Source organism: Bombina bombina, chromosome 3, assembly GCF_027579735.1.
Source record: "Bombina bombina isolate aBomBom1 chromosome 3, aBomBom1.pri, whole genome shotgun sequence".
NCBI lineage: Eukaryota > Metazoa > Chordata > Amphibia > Anura > Bombinatoridae > Bombina > Bombina bombina.
The window spans coordinates 846,775,303-846,794,139 of NC_069501.1; the positions used below are offsets into that span (position 1 = coordinate 846,775,303).

Genomic DNA, 18,837 nt, shown 5'->3' on the forward strand with positions numbered 1-18,837 from the left:
TGTGTGGATATGTCTGTGTGTTTTCTGTAGGTTTCTCTGTGATAGGGTCTGCATATGATAGTGTGTGCATGTCTCTGTGTATTTTCTGTGGGTGTCTCTGTGAGGGTGTGTGCATATGTCTGTGTGTTTTCTGTGGATGTCTCAGTGAGGGTGTGTATGTATGTATGTCTTTGTGTGTTATATGTGGGTGTATGTGTGTGTGTGTGTATGTCTTTGTGTGTTTTCTGTAGATGTCTCAGTGAGGGTGTGTGTATGTATGTCTTTGTGTGTTTTCTGTGGGTGTATGTGTGTGTGTGTGTATGTCTTTGTGTGTTTTCTGTAGATGTCACAGTGAGGGTGTGTGTATGTATGTCTTTGTGTGTTTTCTGTGGGTGTCTGTGAGTGTGTATTTATTTGTGTGTTTTCTGAGGCTGTCTCTGTGGGTGTTCCCTTGGGTTTATGTACAAGTTTGTGTTATAGTATGTGTGTGTCCATTGTCTGTTCTTTTTTAGGACATTTTGACCTTATTACTGATTATTCACATCTTTCTACACACTTTGAGACCAATGAGACCTTTCCGGAAGTCACCAATCCACCACTTAACCTTTAAATGAATGTTTAGGCAGTTCAGGGTCCTTGCTTTCAGCCACTGCATGCTGTTGTCATCATATTGTTGGCATCTTCCTTGACAAAAATAATCAAAACTCCAGATTTTGTCTTGTAAATCTCCATTTTTTTTATAAAACTGTAGTATACCTCATTACTTGTCAGGTCAATGTAAACAAGTGCTGAGTGTCTGTGTGGGTGTCTGAGTGTGTCTGCTAGAGTGTCTACATGTAAATCCTTATGTGTGAGTGTGTGTTTCAGTATCTGAGTGTATCTGTGTGTTTCTGTGTTTGTGTGTTACTACCTTTACATTTCCAAGTTTGAGTACACTTAAAGGGACATGAAACCCAATTTTTTTCTTTTGTGATTTAGAAAGAGCATGTCATTTTAAACAACTTTCTAATTTACTTCCATTATCTCATATGCTTCATTCTCTTGATATCACTTGCTGAAAAGCATATCTAGATATGCTCAGTAGCTGCTGATTGGTTGCTGCACATAGAGGCCTTGTGTGATTGGCTCACACATGTGCATTGCTATTTCTTCCACAAAGGATATCTAAAGAACTGAGCAAATTAGATAATAGACGTCAATTGGAAAGTTGTTTAAAATTACATGCCCTATCTGAGTCATGAAAGTTTAATTTTGACTAGACTGTCCCTTTAAGAATAAAGTGCATATACGTTTTAGTCACTTGGTCAAAAATTGCACGTGTCAAAGGGGGCCATGATCAATGGTTAAGTAAGGGGCCCCAAAATTTCTAGTTGCGGCCCTGTATAAGGGTTATTATTTCTGTCTTAATCACTGTTGTAAGATACGCTCATTTTAAGATATGCACATTTGAAAAATCAAGTTTAGAATGGAAAAGCAAAGTAAACATATATATTTGTGTAGCATCAATATATAAGGGTGACTCTGGTAAATTTCATAGTGTATGTCAGTATTTTTCAACTCCGGCCCTCAGGGCACAAAACGGGCCAGAATTTCATCATATCTGAACTAGACCAAAGGTTGAAATAATCAGCTGATGGGTTAGAGCTCTAGTTCAGATATTATAATAATCTGGCTGATTGGTGTGCCTTGAGGACTCGAGTGGAAAAACACCAGTCTATGTTACAAATATTCAGATTGTCCCTTTAACCTATATTTGATTAATACAATTATTAAATATTATTATCTATTGATTGTGATCTAGCACCATGTTAGAATATACTACTATTGTCAGCTGCAGTAATCACTTCAGTCAGAAGCCATGTACTAAAAGTGTATTGAGTCACCTTAAAGGGACACTAAAATCAAAACATTTTTCTCAATTAAAATAGAGCATGTGATTTTAAACAACTTTCCAATTTTCTGATTATTTAATTTGCTCTATTATCTAGGTATACTGTGTTGAAAGCATACTTAAATAGGCCTAGGGGCAGCAATGCACTACTGGAAGCAAGCTGGTGATTAGTGGCTGCACATATATGCCTCTTTTCATTGGCCCACCCCAATGTGTTCAGCTAGCTCCCAGCTGTTGTTTCTTCAGCAAAGCATACCAAGAGAATGAAGCAAATTTGATAATAGAAGTAAACTGCAAAGTTTTTCTATCTGGATCCTGAAAGAAAAATTGTGTTTCATGTCCCTTGAAATGTGCATAATAAATAATTATATTAGGCAAAGTTAAAATCAAATCAAGGTACATTTTCAGACCTTTATGCAATCTATGGCATACAATAGAGGAGAAATTATAAAAACTACAATTTGCAGCTGATTTGAGTATTTCATTACATATCATTGTATTTTAGCAGTTTGTATGTTCTAGTTTTCCGTCTTGAACAGTTTGGTACCCTTTAAAGATTGTGAAAATTATAATAATTTCACTTACATAAATAATACTAATAATGCTAATTGTAAAAACAACAAATGCATGTTTATAATTGAGTTCTTAAAATATACTTCAATAGCAAGTACATATCACTTGATTATCTGAATAATGCATTTAGAAAAAGGTTCTTGCAACATCTTTTCAAAGAAAAAAAAGCAGAGAAAACCATTACGCACAGCTGGAGTTCATGTCGGGTTCTCAGAAAAGCTCAGCACGGTTACATCTCTTATTAAATTACAGTATATGAAATTCTTTTTTTTTTTTTGCAGAAATATGCAGGGAAATAACGGAAGTAGTAGTTTGGCATATATGAAAGTACATTTTGCTCTAGTCTCCTAAAATAAATCCTTTAATGTTAATAACAGTAAAGTGACTTCCGGTGGGCGGCGCACAAAGATGGCACCAATGTACTGAAATTCTGATACATCTTGTGAGTAAAAAGCCTTATTGCTGCCAGAATCCACTGCCATCCACGCCTCTCTTGACAACTTTGTGTCAGAGAATCATAGTGGATAGAGAAACAACCAACCTCTCTCCCACGGAAGGCATTTTAAAAGATATTAAAGAGACACAGTCCAAGATGGACTCTATAACTAAAGAACTGACTGCCATATTCTTAGATAAACTTATGAAGTCTTATCTAACACTTCATGAAGCGGTCCGGTCTGTTCAAAAACTTTTCTCACTAATAGCTATCGCCTCTGTATCCGTTAAGGTGGCTCATCAGTTTCTACATTCACCACGCTACTATTCTCCCGGGGACACTGAGAGTTCTAGTTGCACTCAGTCTGAACATAGCACGGCTCCGCTTTGTGGTCCCTGTATCCCTTCTCAGCTGGATGACAGCCCTCGTGGCAGACTGTTATCAGCATTGAAAGAGAACACCACTGTAACTCAGCTATACATCGCCTCTCAGTATATCCCAATACAGGCAGCAGTTTGGACCCCGAGACAGCCAAAGCTATGGCAGGATTCATACTGTATACACGGGGAACAAAATCCGGAGTGGCAAATTCCTTCACTATCTATAAGGCACAGTATGACGGTGCGCTTGTGGAAACTGAGGAACATGGCGGCACTAAACCTTGCTTGGTGTCTCACTGACTCTTGGAAACTATGGGATGGCCTTTGCTAGGTTGAAGCCTCGGACTAATAGACAAGTTGGATCCGCCAAAAGTTGGAGTGGGATAATAGTGTACAGCAGGTGAACAAACTAGTTCAGATTAGTATATCCCTAGTTGTGCAACGCAAAACTTTCAAATTCATATTGTCTTTAATTAGTTTATAAGTAAATGTATTTGTTTGTGCTTTTATTCCCTGACCTCTTGGTTATCTGATATTAGAGACATAGAGGCCCATTTGTCAAGCTCCGAATGGAGCTTGAGGGCCCGTGTTTCTGGCGAGTCTTAAGACTCGCCAGAAACAGCAGTTATGAAGCAGCGATCTAAAGACCGCTGCTACATAACCCTGTCCACCTGCTCTGATGAGGCGGACAGACATTGCCGGAATTCAACCCGATCGAGTAGATTGACACCCCCTGATGGCAGCCGATTGGCCGCGAGTCTGCAGAGGATGGCGGTGCACCAGCAGCTCACAAGAGATGCTGGTTCAATGCTGAATACGGAGAGCGTATTGCTCTCCAAATTCAGCGATGTCTGTCGGATCTGATCAGCACTGTTGAATCAGGTCCGACAGACATTTGATAAATAGGCCTCTTCCTGTGTATCTGCCATGGATGCTTTGATCGAGATCACTGCTCTGCCGCCCACATGCAACAGATAACAACAGTGCAAACATAATCTACTTGACTGTGCTCCATCTTGTTCTATTAAGAACAAATATATGTTTAAATCCTACACACTATTAAGAATATAACCAGAGGTACATATCCTTGCATACCTATCTTATCAACTACTCATATGTTGTGCCTGAGGTTTCAATTGCTCCTATTGCTGACTCCCCTGCTCTGGTCTACCCTGCATAGATTTAATAGAGGAACCTATAATATAGTTTAATAACTGCAAGAATATATATTACAGGAGTTCCATTAAGATTGGGAGCCTACGGCTTTCACAAGATGCAGTTTTTTGTTCCCTCTCCACCCTGAGACAAAGGATGCATACTCATTTTATTCTGTCTAAGAACCTAGATTGCAGAAATTATTTTCCTTATACTGATATTTACTTAGTTGTGGGTTTATTGTTTTAGTATTTTTAAAATGTTATTTTGCTAGTACTTATCCTCCTGAAGCAAGAGTAATTCTTTTTAAGCATCTAATGTAAGCAGTATTTTGACATGCCACGTGTTATGCCACCTATTGTAGTAGAAGGTGTTTGCTTGCTCACTACACCTACAGTTTTACCTCAGAGGAGACAATCATTTAACCACCAAAGATATAACCTGCAAACTACACCCCTACCACACCAGTTAAACTTACTAATACCTCCAACTTTGCACATTACTAGCCCTTAGAATAATTCAACCATACCTACTATAAGATTGATATAACACTGATGTCTCCTTTTAATTACCCTCCCTTCATTTTATTGTAAACCCTAGCAAACCACCCCTTGATATATCACAGTGCACTTAGATAGGAAAAACCCCTTACTGCAATATTCCCAAAGCTAAATACACCACACTATAACCTGGAATACATGTATGCACACAGTACCCCTACAGGACTCACCTTACCCCTTTAAATCATGTTTACTAATACATGTCCTCATTTACAAAAGACCAAATTGTGTTAAGTCTTCACATATCTACATATCTTATAAGCCAAACTGAATAAGGGTATACTAGCCTTCCACCCAATGGTGGGGAGATAAGTGGTATCACTGAAGTACCCCACAAGAACTAGTCCTCAGCCAATACTTTTGCAACATATTCATATAGGAGGCCTGCAAAAACTCTTAGGATTATTTCTGGAGTTTTGGGGATAATATACAGGCATCGTATGTAATATGCATAGGATATCCTAACAATCTACCATCGTGTGTATCTAATTGATTACTCTAGTTTCCACTTTGCAGACCATACTGTATCTCAATCTGATTAATACTCTCACAGTATTGTAACTCAACATGAACCTAAAGCTCTAAATAAGTGGATGTTTTCCACATTTGCTTCACAGGGTGATATATACTCCAAATAGGAGAAGGTACTAGCTTTAGTTTGTTTTAGTTTATAATTGTTTAGTTTTGTTATGTTTTAAAATGTTAAAACCCCAGCAATGTGTACAAATATTCTACAAATGGAAATTACTGGACTTATAGTAGTACTTTGAAGAATCTACACCAGCATCATTTACCTAGCGTTAATACCGCCCTAATTGTGTCTATTATATACCTCTTAGCATGCTATATTATGTTCTGCCCTGCGTGGCGCAAAGACAAGCAATTTGTATGACTGTACACATTGTTGGATATAAATGAAAGTTTAAAAAAAAAAACAAATACAGTAAAGTTTCAAGTGACCTAGAAGTTGCATGAAAGGGATTGTAGTGGTTCATTCAGAAATAAAACGCAAACCTGCATTAGAGCAAATGACGCCTTGTGAATTCTTGCACATTTCATTGCTTTGCTTCCGGGTCAGGTCACACGAACTTGGAAATTGACAAGATTCCCCGAACCAGCCTGCATCACATTTACATTTTCCACAGTCGCAACTCCCGTGTCCTAGAGAGTTAAACAAACACGTTTTTTATAGTGTCCTGTCAGTATTTCTCATTACAAACATAATGTACCAAATTACTTTCAACAGAAGTAACAATGATGCCATTGTTCACGTTAAAAAAATAACATCCATTGTCTAAGTAAATCAGTAACCATTGTTGTCTTATAATTTACATTGTCTTATTTCTTCAATACAGATATCATTCACAATTTTTCTATCAAAAATTCTTCAGAGCATGTTTAAACCCTTTTTGTCCAGGGGACTGGGTGACTGTTACAAACCAGGTGAAAGGAACCCCCCCCCCAATAATTTATTACACATTTCTTAAGACATGGCTCCTCTATGCTTATTGAAATCTTATTGATATAATGTGGAAAAATGTAAAAAATAAAAATTGAAAGGGCAAAAGAATTTATTCTTAATTTTTAACCACTAGTTTTATTAAATATAAATTCTTAAACACAATAAATAAAATGTCTGGATTTTCTATGAACCTGTAACTTAAAGGGACATTGCACTGTAAAATGTTCTACCCTTTAATGTATTCCTACTAATTAATGTTACTTGAGTGTATTACATTGTTAAGAAATAGCTCCTTTACCTTTATTTCAACATTTGACATGCCTGATTTTGCCTTTTGAAATTGGTATCTATACAGAAATTATTGAATGTAGAAAAGCTATGTAAACAAGAGACAGCAGCAGAAATCAACCTCATAATGTTGGTGAGAGAGACAACAGTACATTTGAAGAGATGTTACTGCTGTAGTTTTGAATACACTGAACCCCTTAAAGTGCATTAACATTTTTTAGTTTTTCTAACATCACCTCACATCATTAAATAACCTATAAAGGACCAGATTATGAGTGGAGTTCTAAATGTTACGCACAAGCGAACTAGGGTTTATTACAAGTTGAAAGTAAATGCGATCGCTTGAGCGCAATTGAAGCTAACATTGGTTGGGATAGCGCGTCCTCAGAACTCTGGTTAACTGTAGCAATACAAAGAAGTGACAGCATCTGGCAAACAAAAGAGAGGCGCGTCATGTGTTTATCAGTAGATCATAACAAGTGGTCATAGAAAAAGCATTGATGAATGGTTACTCACATTTCAATAAAGCACCCTTTTGTGCTTGTGGGTGCAGGCTGACAGATTATATGGTGTGTTAGCTCACCAAATCCGGACCCCTGCAAACAATCCGCTGCCAGAGTAAAAATCAAAAAGGTGCGCCAAACAAAATTGTAGCGGGAGAGAACGTTAACCCCTTCCTCCGATTGCAACATCCCAACTTAGAGTACTGAATATTTGAGCAATCATGAATTGCCACAATTTCCAAAGGACTCATGAAGTCTGCATTCATCCTACTTCTTTGCAGAACTGTGAACAATTTACATTGCATTCCCCTAATATGCTGCGTACAGTAACCTAGGAGTTCATACTGAAATGGAGGGTACATATGGGGATAAAGTAAGGCTTGCAATATGCATATGCTAGATGTGGCTATAAGAAACACTGACCTTTGTACTGCTGATAGCCTGCGGGTCATGTGGGAAAAATAGCATGTCTACTCCACTGATCTTATCCAACTGTGAATCCTGAGAATGCAGTGGAAGCCCATACAATGTTGTAACTAACAGTAAGGATATACTTAGTGAGTACATCTGCCAGGCCAAGTAAGAGGAGGCTAAGAGAACTTCCCAGCGACACCCATGACAGGCTGTGACCACAACTCCAGAGAGAAGATTTACATTACACAGCCAGTACTCTCCTAAATCCCTCTATTCCAAGAACTATCTATTGAGAAAGATGTGGGATTAATATCCCTGGAAATATTAAAAAAAACACCTGTATCCATCCTTGACAAACAAAGAATTACTGGGAGAGACAGGAAGTGGAAGAGATACTTAAAGGGACACTGAACCCAAATGTTTTCTTTCATGATTCAGATAGAGCATGTAATTGTAAGCAACTTTCTAATTTACTTCTATTATCAAATTTTCTTAATTCTCTTGCAATCTTTATTTGTAAAGAAGGCATCTCAGCTAAGGAGCCAGCAAATTGTGGGTTCAGACCATGGACAGCACTTGTTTAAAGGTGCTGTCCAATCAGCAAGGACAACCCAGGTTGTTCACCTAAAATGGGCCAGCATCTAAACTTACATTCTTGCTTTTCAAATAAACATAACAAGAAAATGAAGACAATTTGATAATAGGAGTAAATTAGAAAGTTACTTAAAATTGAATGCTCTATCTGAATCACAAAATAATTTGTTTTGGCTACAGTGTCCCTTTAAAGCTTTGTTGTGGGGTGTCTTTGCCTCCTCCTGGTGGACAGGAAGTGAATTCCCACAAAAGTCTTACCACCTAGAATGAAACGGTATTTCCAAAATAAAACAACCAAAAAACCCAACTAATTTACATTTAATGTGTATTAGTGAGATACTTTATTTTAATACAGTGTACGTCGGCCGTGGAGCACATGGCCTCAAATTCACATACTAAACATTTTACTTTGAAATAGCCAATAAGAGAGACTTTTTTTATTTACTGAATAAACCCTCCATATCAAAATTGGTTCAGACCCTTAAAAAATGTTTACCCAAAATATTTTAGAAGGTATGAAGGGTCTTAATACATCCTTCTTAAAAAAGACAGGGAATTCAGCACTCTTTTCAAAATGTATTTATTATCAAAAAATAATAACCCCTATCATCTAAACACAATAAGAACATTGATTTACTAGACATAAAACTGTCAAAACAACCCCATATGTGATAGCCACGAAACAATGCAAAATATAATTAAAAAAAATATAATCTGGAGACCTGCAACACCACAACTAGAGGGTGATCCAACCAGGTTTCAGGTGGTTATCTGTCATCATAGAGCCAATATAGGATTTATGCAGTCACCATATAAGGTATAGATAAAAACTTTATAAATAAATAATTAGTGGAATGTGGCTACACTAAGCTATAGCATAGAAATCAATGAAACACGACAAAAGCAGCTGAAGCACATTTGAACATAGTCCAGAATATTCCAGTTATTGAGTCATAGAGATATCAATGAGATTTAAGGGACATGAAACCCAGAATTGCTCTTTCATAATTCAATAGAACATATATTTGTAAACAACTTTCCTATTTACTTCTATTATCAAGTTAGCTTCATTCTCTTGGTATCCTTTCTTGAAGGAGCATCAATGCACTAGTGGGAGATAGTTGAAAATATTGGTAAGCCACTCACAAGAGGCAAATATGTGCAACCACCAATCAGCAGCTTGAGTCTGCCTCCTGAGCCTACCTAGGTATGCTTTTCAACAAAGTATATTAAGATTACAAAGCAAATTTGATAAAATAAGTAAATTGGAAAGAAATTGTATGCTCTACCTTAATCATGAAAGATAAAGTTTGGGTTTCATGTTCCTTTAATAGCCAGGCATACATTAGTAAGTACAATTCCATGTTCAACCGGTCGGTTCACTGTTCATAACACATTAATCAATATTAAAATCCATATTCTTACTGTATGTGTGCTATCGTATCCATGTGTAATAAATTCTGCAAGAGAATGGCAATTTCAATCACACATATATGGCTTCCAAGACAGCACAAACAACATACAGAGCCATCCAATGCTGGAGTGTTCTTTTCACCAACTGAAAATCAACAAGAAACAAAACCAAAGGAATAACACAGGACTCACATACGACCTCCACTAAGCAGCTTCCTGGAGTCTGGACAACATTCATCTCAGTTTGCAACCAAGTATAAGTCTACTTATAGCTCAAAAACATAAGAGTGTTACACTTGACACTTCCACATACATATATACATACATACACACACACATACACATACATACACACATACATACACACACACATACATACACACACAAACATACATACATACATACACACATATATACACACACATACATGCACACATACATACACATACACACATACATACACACACACACACACACACATACACACACAAACATACACACACACATACATACACACATACATACACACATACATACACACATACATACACACACATACATGCACACATACATACACATACATACATACACATACATACACACATACCTACATACACACACACATACACATACATACACACATACACACACACATACACACATACATACATACACACATACATACACACACATACACATACATACACACATACATACACACACACACACATACACACACAAACATACACACACACATACATACACACATACATACACATACACACATACACATACATGCATACACATACATACACACATACCTACATACACACACACATACACATACATACACACACATACACACACACATACACACATACATACATACACACATACATACACACACACATACACATACACACATACATACACCCATACATACACACATACATACATACATACATACATATACACACATACATACACACATACACATACATACACATACATACACACACATACATACACACATACATACATATACATACATACACACACACATACATACACACATACATACATACATATACACACATACATACACACATACATACACACATACACATACATACACATACATACACACATACACACACATACATACACACATACATACATATACATACATACACACACACATACATACACACATACGTATATACATACATACACACATACATATACACATGCATACATACACATACATACTACACATATACACATGCATACATACACATACATACTTATATACATACATACATACATACACACAATTTTACTTTAAAAACTTTAGCTTTTCAAGCCAGATTTCTGTGTACAAAGCATATGTAAAAACTACTTTAACTGTGAAATTATTGTTTTTGATACTTTATAATAATTATTATAATTATTAAAAGTAAAATAGCAATGATAATATTAGAATGATATAACTAATTACTAGTATTACTATAAACAAAAAGCCTAGAGAGCAATTAAAAAGTGTTAGAATGTATGTTGATTATCATTATTTCTGTATGCATACCCTGGGAATAGATGTATGTACATTTTGTAATTGTATAAGACTATACATTAAACCTTCAGTACAGTTAAAAAAAAAAATGAAAGACTCCAAGACAAAACAAAACAATTTCAGACTTCAGCTCCTTAGGAAGTGCTCCTTAGACAGATAATCTCATATGCTTATATCCTCATTATAGCATGACAATCACTCACACAGATAACAGTTATACCAGTTGTAACCCCCAACTTGTATATTTTGTGCATAGCCTGCAAACATTAAAGGAACATGAAACCCACATTTTTTCTTTCATGATTTAGAAAGAGTATGCAATTTCAAACAACTTTCTAATTTACTTTGATTATCTAATTTGCTTCATTCTCTTGATATCCTATGCTGAAAAGCATATCTAGATAGGCTCAGTAGCTACTGATTGGTGGCTGCACATAAATACCTTGTGCGATTGGCTCACCCATTTGCATTGACATTTATTCAATAAAAGATATCTAAAGAATAAAGCAAATTAGATAATAGAACTAAATTAGGATGTTGTTTAAAATTGTATTCTCTACCCGAATCATGAAAGAAACATTATGGGTTTAGTGTCCCTTTAACAAGGGTAGTAATAACTGTCAGGATTGGAATCAGTCCTGAAGTAGACCCAAAAGGCTAGAGTGAAGTGAATATCACACACTAGCACACTGAATATATTCCAGGACCAGGGCCGTCTTTAATTTGACTGGATCCTGGGCAAAAAATTTCTTGCCCCCCCACCCCATGCAATTTCTCTCTCCAGCTCAACATCCCAAAAAACAAATAAATCAATTTATTTTATAATTGTTTTCAAAATTATTAGCCCAGCAGTGGATCATCACTGCTGGGCTAATCATTTAAAAAAAAAATGAAATAAATTGCAATATGTGAAACTGGACCTAAGCAGTATTAATAAGCAAATAAATATATAAATTCCTCCACTTTGGATTCATTTAATATTCTTTTGAATGTGATTCTGGTGTGAGTTTAGCTGGTTAAAGAGATTTAGGGCAGCCAACAGGAGCAAAGCAAGTTAAAGACTGAGGAGGAAGCATGGAGGTGCAGACAAATATAAGTTTACTGACTGAAACAGCAGAACTACTGTGGGAAGCTGTAAAATCTGAGACAGAGAGAAAACAAAAACTATAAAAATAAACCTTACGGAGGGGGCGTGTCTGAGCAGCGAACAAGAATGGCTGCATATACTGGAGCTCCGGGAGATTTCTAGGATATAACTTGGATTATTTCCACTAAGCGGCTTCAATCACACCACAGAAACTAAGCAATCCCACTCATGAAGTTGTTATATACATCAAATTTGAATTTGCCGCATGTATGACCCCAGAGACCCGGTCCGGATCAAAGCACTAAATGACGGCCTACCAACTTGTCTATATCGCTCACTCCTAGCTTATGAATACACCCGGTGCACTGCTGATACTGCTAACACCCTAGATATTCATAAATTACAAACATGGAGGAAACCAGCTTCATCATATATCGGCTGTTACTGGATCTTGACCAGAAGATGGACAGGCACTTCGATAGCTTGGTGGCTATTTTAAATGAGGGCCACATGGAGTCAGCCATCTTAAATCCTGAGATATCTACTGAAGATTATAGCTCTAAGGAGACCGTTCAAGCTAAACCGTCCATGAGAGGAGACAATCCTACCTCCACACTAAGAAGCACCGCAATCAGCCCTAGTCCTTTACTCTCAGCCCCTGCCGTGGGAGATGCGGCCGGCACCCGGCCGGGAGGAGGAGTAGCTGGACATACATCAAACGCGGGCATTAAATATGAGGGTATGGAGTACAGCTCACACACAGCGCTTCCGAGTACTACGGGATACAGGAGTAGCCTACCATACTCTTCCTACCCCTCACTTCAACCTCTCTCCGTTACCCTTCACAGGCCTTTTAGCTTCAAGCGGTGCAGTGTGATGGCGATACGGAGATATAATGCAGAGCAATTTGTGAGTTCTTTCGACATAGTCTTACAGAAGGTAACCGGTCTAGCCACAACAACCTTTGTATGCCTATTGGGTGTTTCTACATTTCCTAATGTCCCACATCAAGGGTCTGATCATCCTTGGCGTCAGACCCCCATCTGCTCCAGAAGAGGAGTCGGCTAGATACCTTAGGGTTTTTATTTCTCTTAGAGAGGCGCCGTAGCCACAAAAGTCAGCCTACATACAGACTAGCCACTCTTACATGCTGAACTTCCTACTTTGGACTCGCTGTTGGGATCCTTGCTTATTACTCCTATATTTTGTGACACTGGCTACATGGAGCTGGCCTCAAGAACAGATAAGTTCAGGACAAGGACAGTGCCCTGAAGGGTTCATCCTATTTTATTCAGAGCCTCTGGTAACTTACACTGCAGATGCTATTAAAATAATATCCAACCTGACTGTATTAAGCAACATTCCTAACATCATCGTTGGGCATATCATAAGAACTACTAGAGATTTGTTAACCCCACTGTTACCATGTTTCATGTTACACTTTGTTTATGCTCTCTGAGTAAGGTGTTAAGGGTGATTTCTGGGAGGAGGGGAAAAGTTATTGCCGGTCTGTATATACTTGTGTATTAAGTTTCATAACATGTATCAGGGTATCTACAAGATTATGTTATACCTTATGATTGAGGAATTAAATAACCCCTAGTTTAGTGTATATATCTCATGACCTCCATTTTGCTTACTAATTATTAGCAACGCCACTATACCCCTGACTCTACGGAGAAACTTATACGTTGGCTCTGTTATACTTAACACCTCAATAGTCATTTGTTGTTATCTGTTTATCGCCTTTGACTGCCCACATACTCCTCAACAGCACTTAGGTTTAAATGACAGAGACGGTTTCCATAGGCATTTTTCTGTCCTGTAGGGTCAATTGTCCTATTAAACAATTGATACTTCTAACCTACAATATAGAACCTCTGGTACTTCCCATCCGGACGCCCACTATTAACCAGCGAGTTATGGGGTATATAGAGTCTATTGTTTTATTTTCCTAGGCGCAGTCAAATAGTATATGGGCTTAGAATGGGTAATCATTGTCTCTACCCTGCTATATAGAGGCTCCAGTATCCTCACTAATATTATCCCAGCTGATTGCATTCATATAATGCATTTAACTTAAGAAACTGGTCGAGGACACTGTTTGTTTATATATTACTTAGAGTGTTTCTTTAGGGCAAAAACAATCAGTGTCTCTAGAACTAATTATGCATTGAGTCTCTCTACTCAGAAGCTACAGCAAAAGGGTTACTACAGATTGCACAATATATATAAGTACTCTTTAGTTGGTTATAAGTGTATACCCTTATTTTTCAACATCACATCCACCTTAGCACACAATATAGTCTGGCTTTTCCGAGGGAATGTTGTACCTTACTTCACTTCATGTCTTTAATTTTGTGGGTAGGGTTATAGCACTTAACTATAGAGAGTTATAGTCTACAAAGGATTAGAAGTTACCAGGAGGGAACTTTTGCTATTTACTTAAATCTTCCAAAACATTTTGAATTTACGATCACTTCTTACCCCAGCTCCTCTCCCTTATCTGCACTCAGCAATAAAAGCCAAGACGCGCTAAGTGTACTCTCTTTACCATAACAACCCACAGTACACATATCCCTATGAACTAAACTTATAAGCTATCACATGTTATCCTAGACTCTAAATTTCCTTAGTGTTCAGGTACTTGATGTCAGTTTCATTTTGTGCTCTATCAACGACTGTATATATAGCCAATCCTTGGTTCAGTGGTTTATTATGTGGTCATGGAATGTGTGTGTCAATACTCTTAGGTATCCTTACTGTCTGTCAATTTTTATCTAGCTCCTGAGTACATTTTACATAATTACCGTATCCTTATATACTCTGTCTCTAAGATGGGGGAGACCTGAGAAAGCCATTAGATAATTTAGGAGAAAGCCTCATGGAAAATATTGCAAAATTGAGGGTCAAGTAACCACCCTACTATACGCTATATTGCCACTTAAGTTTTTTACTTTTAATTTTATTGCAACACGCCTCCCCCCCTTTTTCTCTTTTTAGCGGTGCTTATCCGCTGAATATCCCCCACCCCCTCATATCTTGAAGCTCATAAAAAAGCCGTTTATCTGTCCACCAGTTTTCCTCTATTTCCAGAGGCCGTATGGCCTGAGAGTCGGTTCCTAACTGGTCAGGCATTTTCGCTACATATCATAAAATCGAGGTTTCATTAGCCTACTTATTGTATATGTTACAATTTTTTGAATAACTTACGCAATTTTAATTGTACCTTTCATTTATGTTGTTAACAGGCAATTTCTGTCATATGTTTGCTCTGTAAAACCTCAATAAAAAATATATTAAAAAAAAATAAAAAATAAAATAAACCTTACATTAATGATAATCAGCATGACACTATACATCAGCCACAGCAGCACATGTCACTTCTTTGCTAGGAACAAGTTCCCTCTCACCCTGCACTAGACAATGCTGCATGGGAGGGGCGTGTGTGCACTCACTTATTCTTCCCACTGACACCTTTCTACAAAGCTCTGTTCCCTAACAAACTTCAGTTAGTTGATCTTAGGGCCACAGCAGAAAGAGCAGGGCTAAGGGGACCAGCAGACTGGATGCTGTCTGCCCAAGGCTGCATGGATACAGTGAGAGATGTGTCATACAGCCTCAAGACTGAAGAGAGCAGTGTATGAAGCTGTACAGATGCTCAAATTCTCATTTGCCTGCCACTCCAGCTTTCTGCTGCATGCGCCTACAGTCAGCCCTACCCAGAAACAATCCCCACCACCAGAGCAGTTACCTGGTACAGTGGTAACACCAGTAGGACCTTTTCTGATGCAGTGGGAATGGCTGGATACCGAGTTAGGGCTTTGCATTCAGTGCTGCACAGTGCACATCTAAAACAGCACATGGCAATAGCTTAGCATGTCACATGACACCAGCACGGTCTGGCACAGTTTAAAAAAAAAAAAAAAAGATATAAGCAGAGTACTTTTGACTGTGACAGTATTATGACTGAATGTGTGTGTTCCCCATGTCACATCAGCAGTCTGGTATGAACCATTAAAAAAAAAACAGAAACTGGGCCTTGGGCAGCTGCCCCTTTTGCCCTGTGTTAAAGACAGCCGTGTCCAGGACGTGACCCCCAGAGACAACTTGACACAGCTGAATGATGCTGAGCAGACAAAGTAGAGATTCACATACAGCAGAACTGAGGTAGACTTCAGCAGGCAGATCAGGCAGGCAGAGAGTAAACATGCCAGACAGGTATTCACAGACCGTTAGACAACAAAGGTGAACTTCAGCAGGCAGGTCTGACAGCCTGGCTAAGGTTTTGTAGATCAGACAACCAGAGGTTTAAGCAGGCTGTAGTATTCACAGGTAGATAAGGGGTTTTCCCAGCAGACAGGTCTGACAGGCAAATATTTTAAAGTTCAGGCAGGCAGAGGTTAAGCAGTTTAGGCAGTTTGTAGTACTCACAGGCAGTTAAGGAGTTACTCCAGCAGGCAGGTCTGACAGGCAAAGGTACAGAGGTCAGGCAGGCAGAGGTTAATCAGTTTAGGCAGGTTGTAGTACTCACAGGCAGTTAAGGGGTTCCTTCAGCAGGCAGGTCTGACAGGCAAAGGTACAGAGTTCAGTTAAGCAGAGGTTAATAAGTATGAAAAGCCGTGAGTAAAGTAGGAGCATGGACTTGATGGGAAGGTTCCCAAGACCGTTCAGAAATAGGGTACTCTGTGGGAACCTATTACAGACTACTGGTTTCAAAAAGGATACATTAAACACTGGGTATGCTTTTAGAAATAGATACCCAGTAGGCTGACGAAACATATTTGATGTACAATTCGAAATAGTCCAATAAAGCAAGGGCCTTGTTTGGCCGACAGTTGTTTGAGACAAAGGTATTTCCAGACATGATCTCCACAACGGTATGTGGTTGACAACCTGCGTTTGCGGTCCGCAAATAATTTATACAGATGAGGGGATTGCTTTAACACTCAATGAATCCAACCCCAATGACAACATAGGTTATTGGGACAACAATCTTCTGTTGGTTCTCTAGTGTCAGTGGGAAACAAGGAGACATTTCTAGGCTCATAGCCATTGGCAGCGTGAAATGGAGAGCTTTGCAATGAAGAGTTTAGCCGAGAGTTGTGAGGGGGGTGGGTTAGGCTGGGACAACTACACTACAGAAAATAATAATAAATACATTTAATTAAAAAAATCTATAAACTGGACACTGGAAGATAGATGCCAGTGCCTAAGATGGCAGACACCATTGCGAGAGGGGTTAGAGAGCTTTTTGGGAGGGATCAGGGAGGTGGAAGGTTACGGGGGGATCCTACACTGCAGAAAATTAATAAATTCATATAATTTATTTAAAAACAAAAACTAAAACAATACTGGCAGACTGTCTGCCAGTATCTAAGATGGTGGTCAGAAGTGTGAGTGTGAGAGAGGATAGAACTGTTTGGGAGGGATCAGGGAGGTGGGAAGTGTCAGGTGGTAGAGTAATACTATTCTACTTCCAGATAACTAAATTAACCTTTTCACTGCCAGGAATTTTTGAGGTGTGCAGTTGCAATTAGTGGCCTTACAATTGCCAGATAATAATTGTAAAGTCATGCATGTCTGCTATTTCTGAACAAAAGGGCCATATGAGAACCTTTTACAGCAATTTGTCTTATGACTGCAGTTGTTTTGTGTAAATAATTTCAGTGAGAAACTCAGAGTTTGTGAAAAACTTTTTTTTTAATATGATTGCATTTGGCAGTGAAACGGTGGCATGAAATATACCAAATTGGCACTAGATTATTACCTTGGGTTGTCTACTTAAAATAAATATATAGTTTTGATAAATAAATAAAAAAATGCTCTATTTCTGTTTAAATCGAGTGATAGCAAAAATGATAAAAAAAAATCTTCAGTTTTTTGGGCAAGTTTTTCACTGAAATTCACGGTAATGAAGATAAGTTACTCTTCATGTGCGTTAACCTGACACCACATTAGACCTGAAGCGCGTTAAGCATATTTTACATTCCAATGTTCTTCACATAAAAAATAATTATATATATATATATGATAATGTTAATGTAAAATATATATATATACCTATACAGCTATATGAATATATATACAGGTGTAGGTATATATAGAAATAGCTATTTAAAATAAACTTTTCCTTTATGTGAAGAACATTGTAATGTGAAATATTAAAGGAATACTAAACCCACATTTTTTCTTGTATGATTCAGATAGAGCATGCCATTTTAAACAACTTTCTAATTTACTCCTATTATCAATTTATCTTTGTTCTCTTGCAATCTTTATCTGAAAAAGCAGGAATGTAAGCTTAAGAGCCGGCCCATTTTTGATTCAGCATCTGAGTAGCACTTGCTGATTGGTAGCTAAATGTAGCCACCAATCAGCAAGTGCTACCCAAGTTCTGAACCAAAAATGGGCCGGCTCCTAATCTTACATTCCTGCTTTTTCAAATAAAGATAGCAAGAGAATGAAGATAATTTGATAATAGGAGTAAATTAGAAAGTTGCTTGAAATTGCATGCTCTATTTGAATCATG

General features: G+C 37.8%; 1 protein-coding gene across 1 annotated transcript in view; it reads right to left on the reverse strand.

Annotated features, from left to right (window-relative positions):
• ITGBL1 (integrin subunit beta like 1) overlaps positions 1-18,837 on the reverse strand; it is an 803,636-nt gene that overhangs the window by 565,912 nt on the left and 218,887 nt on the right. Inside the window, exon 3 of the mRNA XM_053707807.1 lies at positions 5,989-6,135. Within this exon, the coding sequence (XP_053563782.1) occupies positions 5,989-6,135 (147 nt within the window). The remainder of the gene's footprint in view (positions 1-5,988; positions 6,136-18,837) is intronic.